Consider the following 15,449-nt stretch of genomic DNA (forward strand, 5'->3'; position numbering starts at 1 on the left):
TCCTTTTTATCACTTTGGCGTCTCACAGTTAGAACAACTTATTTACAGTCCTCTTTTCAACTGTTGAAAGTCAAGGAGAAAATTTTTAGTAGAACCCAAGCAAATGGTAATCTAATTCCTTCTTGTTTCTGGGCCTGACTATTTCTTAGGTGAAAATCCCCTGCTCATAGAAAAACTTGCTATTTCGTGTGAAACATCTTGTACAACAATCTCTTTTTTTACCATATATCTGCACACTGCAATACTGGCACACATGAATGCCTTCTCTGGAGTAACACCTGGCCTATGCATGCAAAGCTGCCTCAGTGTCTTTTAGGCAGGAACAGGGTGTTCTTAGTCCACACAGGAAAGCAAACCAAGCACAACTCCTACAGCCTGGTGGGGGTGGTGATGATTCTACACGGAGCACAGTACATTATAATTTTCAGTCTTTCCAGAAGGTGCTACTGTGACATTGTATAACAAGAACAGGGAAAGTCTTGATTCACACGCTTCTTTATTTTACATTTAAGTTTGTTTTATATGATTCTTGGGCATAGGTACTGAAGTTGATAAGGCCTGTATTTCATCCCCAGTATCCAAATTACTAAATACTTTGCTCCATATTATTTTGATTTATGATTCAGTCTTTGAAACAATGTTTTTCTTTGTAGAAATCCAGTGTGATATTGCCACAAAAGCAGGGATGATTATACAGAGAGTAGTGCTGAATTCACGGCCTGGTATGTATTTGTCTGCAGTAAAGGAGCAATGTGCTTGTTATTGTTGCCTGATTCTCCAGGATGGTGAGGGAAAAACAGACAGTAACATAAGAGATTGACGTACATATATAGCTTAATGTTGCATGTAGCAATAAGTAAAGTTTATGGTGAAATGTATTTGTTTAGTCAGTACGTACAATTCTTGGGTGATAAAGTTTAATGCATCATATGTGAGAAAACCCTAAGTGTAGGGACTCCCAGTGAAGAAAGATTAGCAGGCATTGCTTTTTAATTCTGGTGTGTTCTTCTTGCATTTTAAGAGATGACTAAAAGTATTTTGTCACTGTTCATTTTTGTTCAATCCTAGTAAACATTGTATCTTTTCTCCCTACCATGTTTCAAAGCGTTTGGTTTTTAAATGTTTGCTTTTGCAGATTTGTTTACATCTTTGATATTTTGAATACACATATTTTGAATAGTGAGCTTATAAACTGTCTGTTGTAGAAGACCCACGTGTATGCATTAGGTTTTTCGGGGAGGATTGTATGCTGTTGTATGCCAAAGTAGTCCTAAGAATAAGAACTGTAAATAGGTCTTCCCAAACTAAGATCAAGTGTTGAAAAAGTGCCTGCTGTAGTCACCCAGTCTCTCTGACTTAAAACGTGCATGGGTATCTTGACTCCTTTTACTACCAGTAGTTCCAGTTGTTGGTCTGATTGGTCTGCTACGTGTTGTACCAGGCTGAGGGCGAAGCCTCTTGTTCTGGGGCTCTTGGCATATGTCTTATAGGTGTTTCTGGGGAGCTTTAATTTAAGGTCTGTCTAGCTATGAAGGGGTGCTTTTGTAGCATATGCACATGTAGTGGCAATGGGCTGCGTTCCCCCAGTCTCACTGAGTCAAAAGAGATCGAAAGGTGAGAATTTAAAACTTGACTGGTTAAAATTTATGGTAATTAGTTACTGAAAAGTAGTACCTGATGGTTTTGTTATATGAGAGAAGTCCCAATGCATGTCTGTTTTGAAAGTTAGGAGCTTTTCAGGACTTGGAGTATACAGAACCATTTTATTGAGAATAGGAATGGTCCCTTTTTTCTTACAAGTTGCCCTAAGTGTTCATAAAATTTGTGTAGCAAAGAGCATGGACGTTGTCAGTCAGTGCAGGTGCCTGATACTGGCCCAGGTAAGCAGAAGCTGACATACAAAGCAGGTTTTTAGTTCGGATGATGGCAGTGGACCCATTTAAATTGTAATTTGTGACACAGAAGTTGAAAGTTGGTGGGTAATTCTGTATCTGAGTAAAGATATGACCTAACTGATTCTAAAAAGGGCTGCCTTAAAAAAAGGTGAGTTCCCCTGTTCCTTAAGGAAGGTTTTATATTTATTTATTGATTGGTTTGATTTTTAAAATAATTCTAGGTAAGAATGGAGTGCCAGTGGCTGAAAACTTCCGAATGGAGCAAAGTACAATAGCAGATACGATCCAAGTGGGACAAGTGCGTGTTCGAACCCTTTATCTCTCTGTTGATCCTTACATGGTAGGTGATGTACTTTGAGATAAGCCAGAATTTGCTCTTTAAAATATGTTCAGTTCTGTAATGTACCCATTACAGGACAAATGGATCTCTGCTATAACTTAATAATTCAGTTAATTCTGATGGCATTGTATTGGGAAGAAATTTGGCATTAGTGTGCTTGTATTATAACAAAGAGGAATATGACTTTGTGAGACCAGGGCAAGACTGTGAGTCCTGGTACACCATTGCAAATTTTTCTATATCAGCTTTTTTTGAACTTTGCCTTTAATATAGATGATTTTAAAGTTTTTATTTTGCCCTGGAAGGAAGTATTTTTCAATTGGGGGAGGTGTGGGTAGAGTAGGAAGAATATTTCCTGCTGGAGCAAGAAAGGGATCTGATTAGGCAGAAAAAAAATCTAGTCAAAACACACATAAATTATTTCAGATTAAATGTTAGTTAGCTATTACCAGTTTTGTGTACAAATTAAAGGCAGATTTTCCCCTTAAGTGGATGATGGCAGGACAAAAATGTGTCACTACTTTGTAAACAATGGAAACAGGAAGAGGATCAGTGAATGAAGCTGTAATCAGTAGTTGCACCTAATTCTGCAAAACTGTAGAAATTACGTGTTTGGGAGAGTTATGAGTTGAAATTGAACAGAAGGTAGGAGAAGAACCAGAGAGAGTCAGCTGGTAGTATGTAAAAGTTTTCCATAAAGAGAATTCTGATCACTTGCTCCCTGCATGGATGTAGATAGTAGAAAATGAACAGTCTTCAGGGAAGTAGGTTTAGCTTGGGAAAAGTTTTAGAATTCAGGCTACAGGGATAGACATGAAGAAAAGACTTCAGATTTCAAGATGTTTCATTAAAACAATCTTTTGCACGGGTGGTCCACATAGAGTTGACTGTTCTTCAGTGCATAGGCATGGACTAAGTGACTCATGGGTATTTTTTTCAGTCCTGCATTTCAGTGATTCATCCAGTTAAGGAATGACGTTTATGGGATTCTTGTCACTTCTTGCCAGTGGTCTTCATTGCATGGCTGACTTTGACATATCTAGAATGTGTTGACTTCTATAATGCTGCTGGAAATCAGAATGGTCCATCTTCACTTAGTAAAGAGCAAACAAGAGGAAAAAGATGATGAATATTTGAGGCTTATTGAGGGATTTTTGAGTAGCCCTTTGTGTTTGAAATTTTAAAGATACCTCAACATCATTTAAAATCAAACCAACCCTGTGTTCCACCAGAGCCTCTCATCAAAGCCTTGTCTTTCAGCGCTGCCGCATGAATGAGGACACCGGCTCAGATTACCTCCTGCCCTGGCGGCTGTCTGAAGTTGCAGATGGTGGGGGCATTGGGGTTGTGGAAGAGAGCAAGCAGGATAACCTTGCAAAAGGAGACTTTGTAACTTCCTTCAACTGGCCCTGGCAGACAGTGGCCATTCTAGATGGAAGCTTGCTACAAAAGGTAATGTAAATGCAAAGCCAGGACCGTCACTGTTTTCCTTTCCCAAACCTTTTTTTTTTCCCCTAAATAACAGCTAATGATGCTATTTTTTAGTCAAAACCAAGCTCGTGTTGTTGGAGCAACCAGTTCTCCAAAGGAAGGTCAACTTACAGGTGGCAAAATCTGTATCAGTGTAAATGCTTTTGTTAGTTACCAGACATGCCAGTGTTATTTCAATAGTTGGATTTTTAATGAATTTCACTGAAGCTGCTTCTGTTAATTAATTGTTAATTATTCTAATGTTCCTAATTATCATTCATTGCTAATTATTCTAATGCTCTAGAACTTCTGAGCCATGAGAGTGCAGTCATAAGACATAAAAGGCTTCAGATATATTTCATGTAATGAATTTGACTAACATATGTTAATGAGAGCTTTTAGTTGAGATTTCACATCCACAGATGAAAGGGTATTCAATTCTAAGTTGAGAGTGGAGAGCTATGAGTGCATTAAGGATATCCTAATGATCATCCTCATGTAACACTGAAAATTACTGTAGCTTAAGAATGTATTCTTTCCAATAAACATATTCCCTTAGAACCCTTTGCCAGTGATCTGCAATCACCGTATCTGATAAAATGGTGCTATTTTATCCTTTATGCTAACAGGGATAGTTCACCATTGCTGGAAACTTCTCTGCAAGCTGCTCTTTGATGCTTCCATAATTTAAGGTTTTGTGAGTTACTTTCTTTAGTAACTTCTTCTAAAACTATGGAAATAAAATCTTTATCTCATTTTGTATAAACTTGTTATTAGGGTAGAGTTAGTTTCTAGATAACTTGTACCTAGCAGTGGTACTTTGCCTGGTAAATATCCTGAGTTAGTTTTCTATCCTTAGGCAATCAACTAGTAGACAGTAAAGCCTCCCTTTAAAAGGAACACTGCATGTTTCTGTTTTGTAGCTTGATCCACAGCTTGTAAGTGGACGCCTTTCCTACTATCTGGGTGCAGCTGGCATCACAGGACTGACTGCCCTGTTAGGCATAAAGGAGAAAGGACACGTGGCTGTGGGTGCAAATCAGACAATGGTGGTGAGTGGAGCAGCTGGTGCCTGCGGCTCTTTGGCTGGCCAGGTAGGTAGGCTTAATACGTAGAAGCATACTGTGTTACCAAGCTTATCTTCTGAAACGTGCTAGTTAGTAAACATAGGGATAAAGTCATTGTAAACTTGAGCAGATGTAACTGCACGGGAAGGGCTAGTGTCACTGGTTTGACTCACACTCTCACTGAGAAAGATTTTTAAATCTGAAACCCAAGTTTCATGAAACTGGGATAGATGAAAATGGCTCAAAGTGATTACTCATAACTAGCGTAAATAAAGTTGATGGTATAAATACATGTATTTACAACATATTTATGTAGTAGTCTGCCATTTGAACACAGTCCTTGAGTTGACTGGTGACTTAATTTTTTTTTCTATATTAGAAAGTCATCAGTAAAAAACCGTAATAAACCTTTCTTCATGTTGGGTTCCATGATATCATTTCTAGTTTGAGATTGACTGCCTGGGTTTCCAGGATTAGGGCTGGGCTAGCCTCTAGATGAGTGACAGACACTCTTTATTGACCTCTCTCAAACCTGGAGGTTAGTGGGATAAGGGGTAACTGTAACACTCTCTAAAGTCCCCTTCATTGCACTGGTGCCTTTATGCAGATGAATGATGTCACTTCCCTTTCTTGTTTGTGGTTTTTTTGTTGATGTTTGTTTTTAACTGTGCACTGGCAGATAGGCCGTCTGGAGGGCTGCTCTAGAGTGGTGGGGATCGCTGGCACAGATGAAAAGTGCTCCATTTTGGTCCAAGAAATGGGGTTTGATGCTGCCATCAACTACAAGAAGGGGGATGTGGCAAAGCAGCTCCGTGAACTCTGCCCAGGCGGTGTGGATGTTTACTTTGACAACGTTGGTGGAGACATCAGTGATGCAGTTATAAGTCAGGTGGGGTTTGTTCTCCAATGTCTGTACGCCCAGTTTTGGATTGATTCATGCTTGGGACCAAGCTGCAGTACAGCAGAGCAGGCTTTCCACTTCACTGATGCAGGTGCTGGTCCTGGTCTTGAGGAGAAATCAGATACTTGAAACCAGTGTCTGTTATGGACAGTATAGATGGCCTGGCAGTATAATAATAGACATACAGGTTCTGCTTCTCATCTCTCACTTCTTTGCTCAGGAGACTTGGTAATGTTCTAAAAACTTCGTCAGCGTAGTAATTTTGTGTTCTGTCAGCTTTGGTTTTCTGACTTGGCAAAAAATCAGCTCTGATGAGCTTCCATGACCAGCTCTCTTCATTGAAAATGTGAAACTCCTCTGTCTCATGGCAGGGAGGCTCTGGTGGCAATGCCATCTTTGGGAGCTTTAAACCACAGCTGTATCCAACAGCTGTATCAAACTTTGTTGTCCTATTATGTCTCTTCTCCTGACCAAGTAAGATAACACTTTTATTTATTGTATCAATGGCTTTTTAAATTATACGTAAGCTGTATAGCCCTTATTTTTCCACTATTGCACTGCATTTATCCATTTGAATGTTGTCATAGGTTGATTGGGACTGCCTGCAGATCTCCCACGCTTCACTAGGAAGTACGGCTCTAAGATACCCATGTAAAAATTTTGCAATATAATGGGCTGCATCTCTGGAAAGTTTAGTTTCTGTGACCAAAATTGCAAATCTTCTCACTTTGTTTTGTCCCAAACAGATGAATCAGAACAGTCATATCATCCTGTGTGGACAAATTTCTCAGTATAACAAAGATGTGCCTTATCCTCCTCCACTGCCTCCTGACATAGAAAAAATACGGAAGGAAAGGAATATCACAAGGTACATTGATCCTCCAGAACTTGTGGCCAGGTTTCAGGTAGATTGTGCTCATGCTGTTGTGACTCTGATGTTCAGAAGATAACCTACAGATTAGTAGATCTAATAGCTATATGTAATTGGAACAGAATGTTGCCATACTTAAATCATAATCACAAAGTCAGTAAATCCTTTCTCTTACATTTGTATCAGCATAAAAAACGGGAAAGGCTGTTACACATTACCATAGTTGTCTGTTATACTTTGTTTGTGGTTCCTTGATTTAGTCCTGGAGTCTCTGACAGATTTTTCAGTATGAGGCATGGTGTTTCCATGGTTCTGTTCTTGGATGATATGCAGAGTGGCTTCTCTCCAAGTATAGTAGCCCAGAAAATCAAATATTTTTAAAGTAAGGATGGAGCTGATGCAGTGATTATTTTGAAATTACATTTTTATTGTTTGGGGTTTTATTACATACTGGCACTGCAGATAGGTCAGATGTATACTGGTAAAACACTGAGTTTTGTTATGACTCTGGGAATTGCAGAACAGAATCCTGTCAGGATTCAGGTGGAGGTAAGGCAGAGATTAGGACCAAAGTCTTAGGAGATTTTTCATCCACTGCAATGCAGAAAGTTGGGGAGATTTTTGATTTCAGTGCAAATAGATTGACCTCTTCTAATTAAAATTCTTTTTTTGTCCTTGTTAGTTACTACTGTCAGCACTTCAAAACAATGGATAAAAATACTAAGATACACCATGCATGGTAGAACCCAGTGGAGAGTTCAGTCAGTGCATTGCTACTAGTCATTGTGATTTTGGATGATCATTTTGGTTTATCTTTCTAGCTTATAGACAGCTGTGACAGGAGGAAAAGCAAAATCTTAGGAAGCCTGGATGTTAATTTATAGTCACTATCTGGTTGCAGATCCATCGATTAATTCTCCCTACAAAAAAAAAAAAAGTTAAAAAGAATTGGAATTTGACTATATTTTATGGACGTTTGCTTATTCTGGCAATACAACTTGATTTATTTCTCTTTTCTCTGATATTTAAACAGAATTACTTGTCTTAAACTGATGTTATTGTCAAGCTCCGTTACAGGGGGCTGTTTCAGCAGGCTGTCAAAGCTCTGAGCTGTATCTCGCTGTCATTAGGACTCATAACACTTGTGTTTCAGTAATGCTATTTCCCAAAAAGATTTGTAAAGATTTTGAGATGTGCTTACCAATGTTTCTTAGATAAAGGCTCTTTCTTTCTTTTCACAGGGAAAGATTCTTAGTCTTGAACTATATGGACAAACAAGAAACTAGTGTATTACAACTCTGCCAGTGGATCCAGGAGGGTAAACTGAAGGTAAGAACTTCTACATTTAATCTGCCACCTTTAATATTATCTCCTCAGATTATGGTCTGACCACAGGAGGTCCAGCTTCACAGGAAGTCCAGCTACTTTGTCCTTGGCTCTCTTACCATGACACAGAATTGAACAAATTACGTTAAGAATGTGTAAGTTTAATTGAAAGCTTCTTAGGTAGCACTGCTAAGGTGTGACTGTAATATGACAGACTTTTACATGCTGATGATGTCTGTATTCTTTCTTTCAACATGGGCTGCAAGTGCTCTATTTTACTGAAGAGATCAGACCTTCAAAAATCTATGCTTTCAAATGCCTGATGAGCTAGTGTCCTGAATCCTTTTTTTGGGTCTTATGTGAAATTTTGTTTCAAGCTTTTTAATCATCATTTACTCTTCTGTGATGGGTAAATGCTTTATCCATCCCTTTCCTGTGAGGTCTGCCTAAATTAATTTTCAATTGTTCAGATGATCAATGAATTTTTCTGGGAAAATCCCCAGATGGAAATTTTGGCAGGGGGAGGGATGTTCTGGATCTAACTGAAGAACTAAATTGCCTATGTGTTTACCAGAAAGTATTCATCCCTCTCTTGATGAAAGAATCTGGCCCAAAGAGAGCACTGTCTGTTGTAACAGGAGAATTCTTCTGATTTTGGTAGTCTCTGTGGCAATTTCATGGTATGTTTCTAAGAAATGTTAATTTTGTTTGAAGAAAGCTAAAAGGACTTCTTTGCATTGACAGGTCAGAGAGACCATGGTAGAAGGCTTAGCAAATATTGGTGGTAAGATTTTTACACCATTCTTTAGGAATAATAATCTGATTAAAGAGATTAACTACCTCTTTGGTTTCATTTGCCAGTTCACATTTTTGTGTTTTTTCTAAAACATGAGTTTTGTGTTACTAAAAAGTATTCTTTTGTTTACAAGGTACTAAAATGTTCTGTGAGCAGGTTATTTCATGTTAAAATAAAAAACAAACACTGAATATAAATGCTGAGATTTGTTTGTTTTACAATTTGGGGGGGGGAATAATCATTACCACTAGCAGCTGATGTTAGCCATTCTGATCTTAGATATTGGGTTTACTCAAAGATTTGCAAAAATTTTATCTTTTGCAGCAGCTTGTCACATTTATTGTACTGTCTAGCGTATTTATAGTTTTTTGTTTTACAGAGCCTGCGAAGCCCACAGCACTTGTGGGCTCTCCTGTCACACCTTGTCTTTCTGTTTGGTATTTGTGTGGCATATCACAGAAGCAGCACATATAATCCTTCACTTGTATAGGGCCGAAGAGTTGCTTACAGATCAGGGATTTTAACACAAAACTGCTCTTTCCAGTTTATTAGAGACTAGGATTTGTTTGTTTGTTTTCTTCTTAATTTTGCACATCATCTGTTAAGGTGCAAAACATGATCTTCGGGAGCTGTTTATTACATTTGCTTCTACCATTTTTAACTTTTCTTTCTTTTTTAAAGTTACTTGTCACATTTCGCTTGGCACAGACTGATTTCATGATTTCTCTTGCAGCTGCTTTCCAGTCCATGATGAATGGAGGCAATATTGGAAAACAGATTGTCTCAGTTTCTAAGTAAAAGTCATTGCTTCAGGTAAAATGATGGCATTCTCTCCCTAACAGTGAGCAAGTTTTTACTTATCCTAATTTCCATTTCCTTAAATAAACTGTTAAGTTGTTCAGTATGTACTGAAAGCAGATATTCTGGGGTGCTAATAAAGTGAATGGAACTGGGAATAGGAATGCAATCATTTAACTAAAAGTGGGTAATAGGTTCTTTGACATGATTTTGGCAGTTGCTAGCATTGATTTCATGGGTATGGTTTGAAAGTTAGAACATCCCAGGAACCATTTCCAATAAGCAGGTAGTGTGCAGCCACCTAGTTTTGGTTGTTAGAATAGAATTGTGCCCCATTCCCATGCTAGTTTGTCTCGGTGCTCCCAAATTTCTCTAAGAATTTTTAACTCACTAGTGTAAATTTGACGAGACAGTCCAATCAGTCTGGCTAATCATTTTAGAATATTACTGTTCTCATTTACACAGATAATTGTAATGAAAAATTCCATTCTGGAATTAAAGATCTCTAATAACAAAGGTAGCCACATTTTGCAATCTGGAACAAATTTCCACTGATCTGTCCTGTCCATTTCTCTGATTGTATCATTATATCCCCTTGTTTAGAGCACTTGGGACCTAATTCATTTACATTCATTTACAGTTCCATCTGCAAGCAACCAGATACTTCCGGCAGAGAGAGGGTGAGGTGTAGGGTGAGCCTTCTCTTCCCAGTCTTTGCATTCCAGACTGAAGTGAAATTTTGTTTTTAGAATTACTTTTCTAAAATCGACTGTTATGTTATCTGTATGATAATCTCCATTATTTCATTAGCTCTTCTGGTTTTTAGACCTCTCCAGGGTGACAGAATCTCAGAACTTGCAGCCTGAATACAGAACTTAACTTCAAAGACAGTTGACCTTCTGTTCTCTCAGTAACTTACCTTGGCTCAGATTTTCTGGTCTTTAACATCTCAATGGGGAAACTGGAAAAATGAGTCACCATTTCCAAGTTTTACTGGCTTAACTCCAAGCCAGCCAGAACTGATGAGTTTAAGTATGTGTCTTCAAAAGGAACAGAAAAGGGAACAGATAATTATCTTAAAGACATTAGAATTACACTATTATGTAAATTTAGAGCCATTAGCACATATTTATTTAGAGAATAGGGTTCTTCAGGATACATTCTGATTTATGGGTGGATAGTTTAGGTTTAAATTTGTTTGTCTTTAAGAGAAGTGCTTCCAAACAGCAGGTTCAGCCAGCTGTCCAGAGAATGGTTTATCTAGATCTGCATGAGTCACTACCCAGGCCAAAGTAAATGGAATCCAAGGACTAGGAAAGAAACACTATGCAAGAAATGTGTTGTTATAAATAATTTTGCATGCTGTGAAAAGTAAGTTAACTATAAAAATTGCCTAATATGGTTGTGAGAAACGGGGAGAGCAGTCCTATCATTTTCTAGTGTTGAAGATGGCCCTAGAAGAAGGAAGGACAGAGTGACAGATGCTGTATGCTTTAAGGAAGAGGAAGACACCTGCAGCGAAGCATTAGATGGTCTCAAATCTTCCAGTATGCATATTTCAACTTTCAGCTAGGCTGAAAGCATAGCATCAGCATAACTAACTCAAGCAGCATTAATAACAGTGTCACACTGGGGCAGAAGCCCAAATTCTTATGCAGTAAAATTAGTATGATGCTAGTTGGCAAATAAAGACAAAAAGCCAAGGGTGAGTGAAATTCTATGAATCCTTGCATATTGACTATTTATAGATGGTAATCAGTTGTGAAAGTAAATCAGCATGGGCTTGCAAGGCTTAGTAATTCTTAGGGGTGTTCCACTGAGAGGCAGGAGGAACAGCAGTAATCCCAAGCACTGTCTGTAGAGTTGAATTCCTGTCATGTCAGATGGAATGTTATTCTTAAACCTGAGGAGCATTCTTAGAGTTTATTCCAGCCTGCTTGGAAGGAAGCCTGTCATAGGGTAGTATCCAAAGCAAGCTAATGAAATACCTGTGTATTTCAAAAGAGACTTCAACTATGAAGTGGTCAGTTTGTATCATTTGAGTGTAAGAAAACACTACTGAAAAGGTGCTAAAATGTTGCTTTTCTTTCTTGTGTAATAGGTGAAGGCCTCAGTCTCACCTAATGGTTTCTAGAGTTGTGTTTGTTTGTCCAAAGTACAGATTTTGTACTTTTGAACAGTATCTGCTGAAGAGCTACTCCAGAGTGAGCTCACCTTTGTCACTGTGAGTTGACACACCTTCCAGGAATGACAGTTGTCTGGGAAGTTGTTTTTCACAAGTGAGACAAAATGTGATGACATTACAAAATTCCCAGCACTAATATTTTTACAGGAATTGCTTAGTAATCCACACAAGTCAGACGCCTATTAAGATCTGATGATGTGAGAAGGGATCCAGAGTAAGATCATGCTGAGATATTGATTCTTCTAAAAGCAGCTTAATAGCAGCAGCATTCCTGTAGTTAGGTAAGCTGTGGAAAACAGTATAGGTTCTATCAGCATTATAGTAGCCCACCAGTATTTGAAGGAGGTCTACTGGACAGATGGAGAGAATTTTTTTACAAAGGCATGTACTGACAGGACAAGGGGTAGTGGCTTCAAACTGGGAGAAGCAACATTTACATTAGACATGTCTTTATGTCCCACTCCCCCAGAGTAATAAGTACATCTTGCTTTTGGCAGTAAAAATCCTTTTTAAATGTTGCACAGGCAGCAGTGAACATTTCAAACTGTAACAGCCTGCTCCACGTCGTGGAGATGGGCAGCTTGGGTGAGCTTTTAGTGCCTTGCAAGCACAAATCTCTCCCAGCTGCCCCTGCCTAGGCCAGCTCCAGAAAGGGGTTCTTTTTCTTTGAACTTTTTGGGGTTTTGGGGTTTTTTTGTTTTCAAAATTTATCAGTTTAGTATGCTGGAGTGGGAAAAGCACATGGAAAAAGCCTCTGCCCCTGCTGTCACACTACACTGAATGCCAAGATCTCTTTATTGTGATCACTGGATTGCACAGGCCTTCACACATGACAGTTATAGGAAATCATGCATGGCAATGGCATTCCTTTGGGAACTTGCCTCTGCAAGTTTTGTTCAGCCCTTGGAGCACTGAGGGTAAATCACATAAAAGAAACTTCTCTTTTTTGCCTAGTTTATGTTGTGCATTGCACAGCATCTTGAATGTTTTGCTGTTGACACAAGAATTCCATCATAAGCAAAGAGCAGCATGAAAAATGACACTTGCTTTTTCTAAGAGACTTTCAAATATATTTCATTATCTTTTTTTTTTTTTAAGACATTTTCAGTATTTTTTTTCCTTTTCAAATAATCCTTTCAAGTGGCCTTTTAGAGTACTTTCAAATGGCAATGAAGTATTTTAAAGGAGTTCCTCCGTGCAGGTTAAAAAAAAGAACCAAACCCTGCAGAGTATTGTAACAGAAGCATTTATACTGTGAACGAGTGATGTCACAGATCACACGAGTGGCTGCCAGCAGTGTGTAAAGTGCCTCAACAGTCTGGTTCCACGAGCTACCACTTGCTTTGCTCGTTTCATGATTTGTCCTGGTAATGAACTGCTTGAGATGCTACTCTTGCCCCAAAAGAGCCATGCAGTAGCATTTTAGAAAAAAAGAGAAGTGTATGTCAGAAGCATAGAACGGCTTAGTGTGGAAGGGACCTCAGAGATCATCTACTCCAACCTTCCTGCCATGGGCAGGGAAGCTTCTCAGCTAGACTCGGCTGCTCAAGGCCATATTCAACGTGCCCTTGAACACCCCCCAGGGAGGAGGCATCCACAACCTCCCTGGGCAACCTGTTCCAGAGTCTCACCAGAGCGGCCAACAGGACCCAAGGCACTATTTGTTGTGGGGTGGTTCACAGGTTTATCATACCTACATTGGTGTCAGAGGTTTTCCCAGTTATCCCTGCCTCACTTAAGTGACTGGTAATGTGTTCTGGGACATGGGCTGCATATTATGAAAACATTTTATTTTTGTTTGAATTTTAAGGGAAAAACATGCTATATTTGATTTTTGTTAACCTCAGCAACCACTTGCTCTAAGGACAGCTAAATCAGAGGCTTGCCCCTAGTCTGAGCGTCTAAGAACTTTTAGCCTGCTGAGACATAAGGAATTAAACTTTAAATAAGGTATTGGTAAATAGTGTCTTCCTGTGTTACATTGTACAGCTTCAGCAGCAAAGTTAATAGTTTCCTAGTAAGGTTTCAGAATGTTGGAAAACTTTTGTGTTTTCTCCCTTAAGGAGAAAATCTGAATTAAGATGGAACAAGGAAAGTTTTCTTTGTTAGGCACCAAAATTCTGCAATGGCTATGTCTGTAGAGCAGACATTGTTCAGAGGCATTTGACTACATTGAGATTTGATTACATTGTGATCAACTGCTACCACGGCAACAACGAAAAGTCTCATTTCAGAACATGGTCATGGTACAGATAGGAAGTATTTTATTGGCACTAAATAATGTTCCTTGGTCACATAAAAGTACTTTAATTGCAGAATGTCAGTTTTATTGGTTTTCAGTAGTGTTTCTCACATGTAGATTTTGTGCCCTGCCTCAGATTTTCTAACAGATGTGCAAAACAAACTTGCATAGCAGCAAAGGACATTCTGTAATTCTCTTAACAGTGTATTAACTTAGGCAAGTCAGAGCTGCTACTCTCTTTTTCTATCATCAATCATTGAGAAACATGAATTAAGGAATAGGAGAACTGTCAACTTTTAGAAATAACAAAGACATAGTTGTTGTTAATATTTTCTTCCAAATCAGTTTATTTTCCTGCAAGTTCTACTACAGCTGCTGCTATTTCTCAGTAAATTATCCCTCCTTTTTCTTGAGGAGCCATAAATAATTACTGTGAAATTACCTAAAGTATTCTATATGTTCCACTCAGCAGTCTTCTGAAGTTGCCTAGTGTTCTCCTTACCTTACAGATAAAGGCACCTCAGCTCTCTTGGCTCTGGATCATTGCATTCTTCAAAATTACCGCTCTGTCATTTTTAGACATGGAAAAACTGGAAATAAAGAAATGTGTTTTTCTAGGTCACTCTTTGGTGCATTTAACTGAGACCCAGAAATGCAGCTCTGACTCCCTCACCCTCAGACAGGGCCATCAGACCATACAAATGGGGTCAGTTCTGTTCCATGTCTTTATCAATCATCTGGACAAAGGGGATTGAGTGCACCCTTAGTAAGTTCGCAGGCAAGACCAAGTGATGCAGGTGTATCAATCTGCTTGAAGGTAGGGAGGCTCTACAGAGGGACCTGTAGAGGCTGGACTGATGGGCTGAGGCCCATTCTGTGAAGTTCAACAAGGCCAGGTGCTGGGTCCTGCACTTGAGTCACAGTAATCCCATGGGGGAAGAGTTGCTAGAAAGCTGCCCAGTGGAAAAGGAGCTGGGGGTGTTGGTCAACAGCCGGCTGAATATGAGCCCGCAGCGTACTCAGGTGGCCTATCACACCTGCTTGTACATAGCATTATGAACAGGACAAGTGTTAGAGGACTCGTACTGTGAAGGCCACCACAGCACCTTGGCAGTACCCATTACTTCATAAAGGCATCTGATCTAGGCTTGTAAAAATACATGTAAACCTTGAACGAAGAAGCAAAGATGAGCACGAATCCAGGAGCTCATGATCAAGATCTATGCTCACTTTTCCCAGCATTATAAAAAGCAAGAATTTAATGATTATTTTTCTACTCACAGTAGCAATAAGCAAACATTTCCATTTGTGATTGTCTTGGTTTCTCAGGGACAGAACCACATATCAGCCATAGTCTTCTTGGCTGGGCAGGGGCCATTGGGTGATAGAGCAGCTGCTGTTGCTTAGCTCTGGCTATGGGCTAAATGTAGACAGTGATCCATAGGGACGTATCTTTCTTCTGTATTGCAACCTCCCTATTACAGAGATTATTATACAATTTACTGTATATTGTCGTTGTCTGAGCTAGAGCAGAACTAATTATGTTCAGTAATTTTAC

At 39.1% G+C, this 15,449-nt stretch overlaps 1 protein-coding gene across 2 annotated transcripts; it reads left to right on the forward strand.

Moving 5' to 3' along the window:
• Positions 1-667: 667 nt before the first annotated feature.
• Positions 668-10,935, forward strand: PTGR2 (prostaglandin reductase 2). 2 transcript variants are annotated; one of them, XM_054400831.1, is made up of 10 exons: positions 668-722; positions 2,117-2,235; positions 3,496-3,687; positions 4,629-4,799; positions 5,452-5,661; positions 6,420-6,541; positions 7,786-7,873; positions 8,615-8,654; positions 9,400-9,479; positions 10,905-10,935. In XM_054400831.1, exons 1-9 carry the CDS (start codon positions 686-688, stop codon positions 9,462-9,464), a joined length of 1,044 nt encoding a protein of 347 aa, XP_054256806.1. In that variant the 5' UTR covers positions 668-685; the 3' UTR covers positions 9,465-9,479; positions 10,905-10,935. The 2 variants fall into 2 exon arrangements, with proteins under 2 accessions (XP_054256806.1, XP_054256805.1); XM_054400830.1 differs by lacking the exon at positions 10,905-10,935 and having other exon boundaries at positions 686-722; positions 9,400-9,547.
• The last annotated feature ends 4,514 nt before the right edge of the window (positions 10,936-15,449 follow it).

This window comes from Indicator indicator, chromosome 4, assembly GCF_027791375.1.
Source record: "Indicator indicator isolate 239-I01 chromosome 4, UM_Iind_1.1, whole genome shotgun sequence".
NCBI classification, from domain to species: Eukaryota; Metazoa; Chordata; class Aves; order Piciformes; family Indicatoridae; genus Indicator; species Indicator indicator.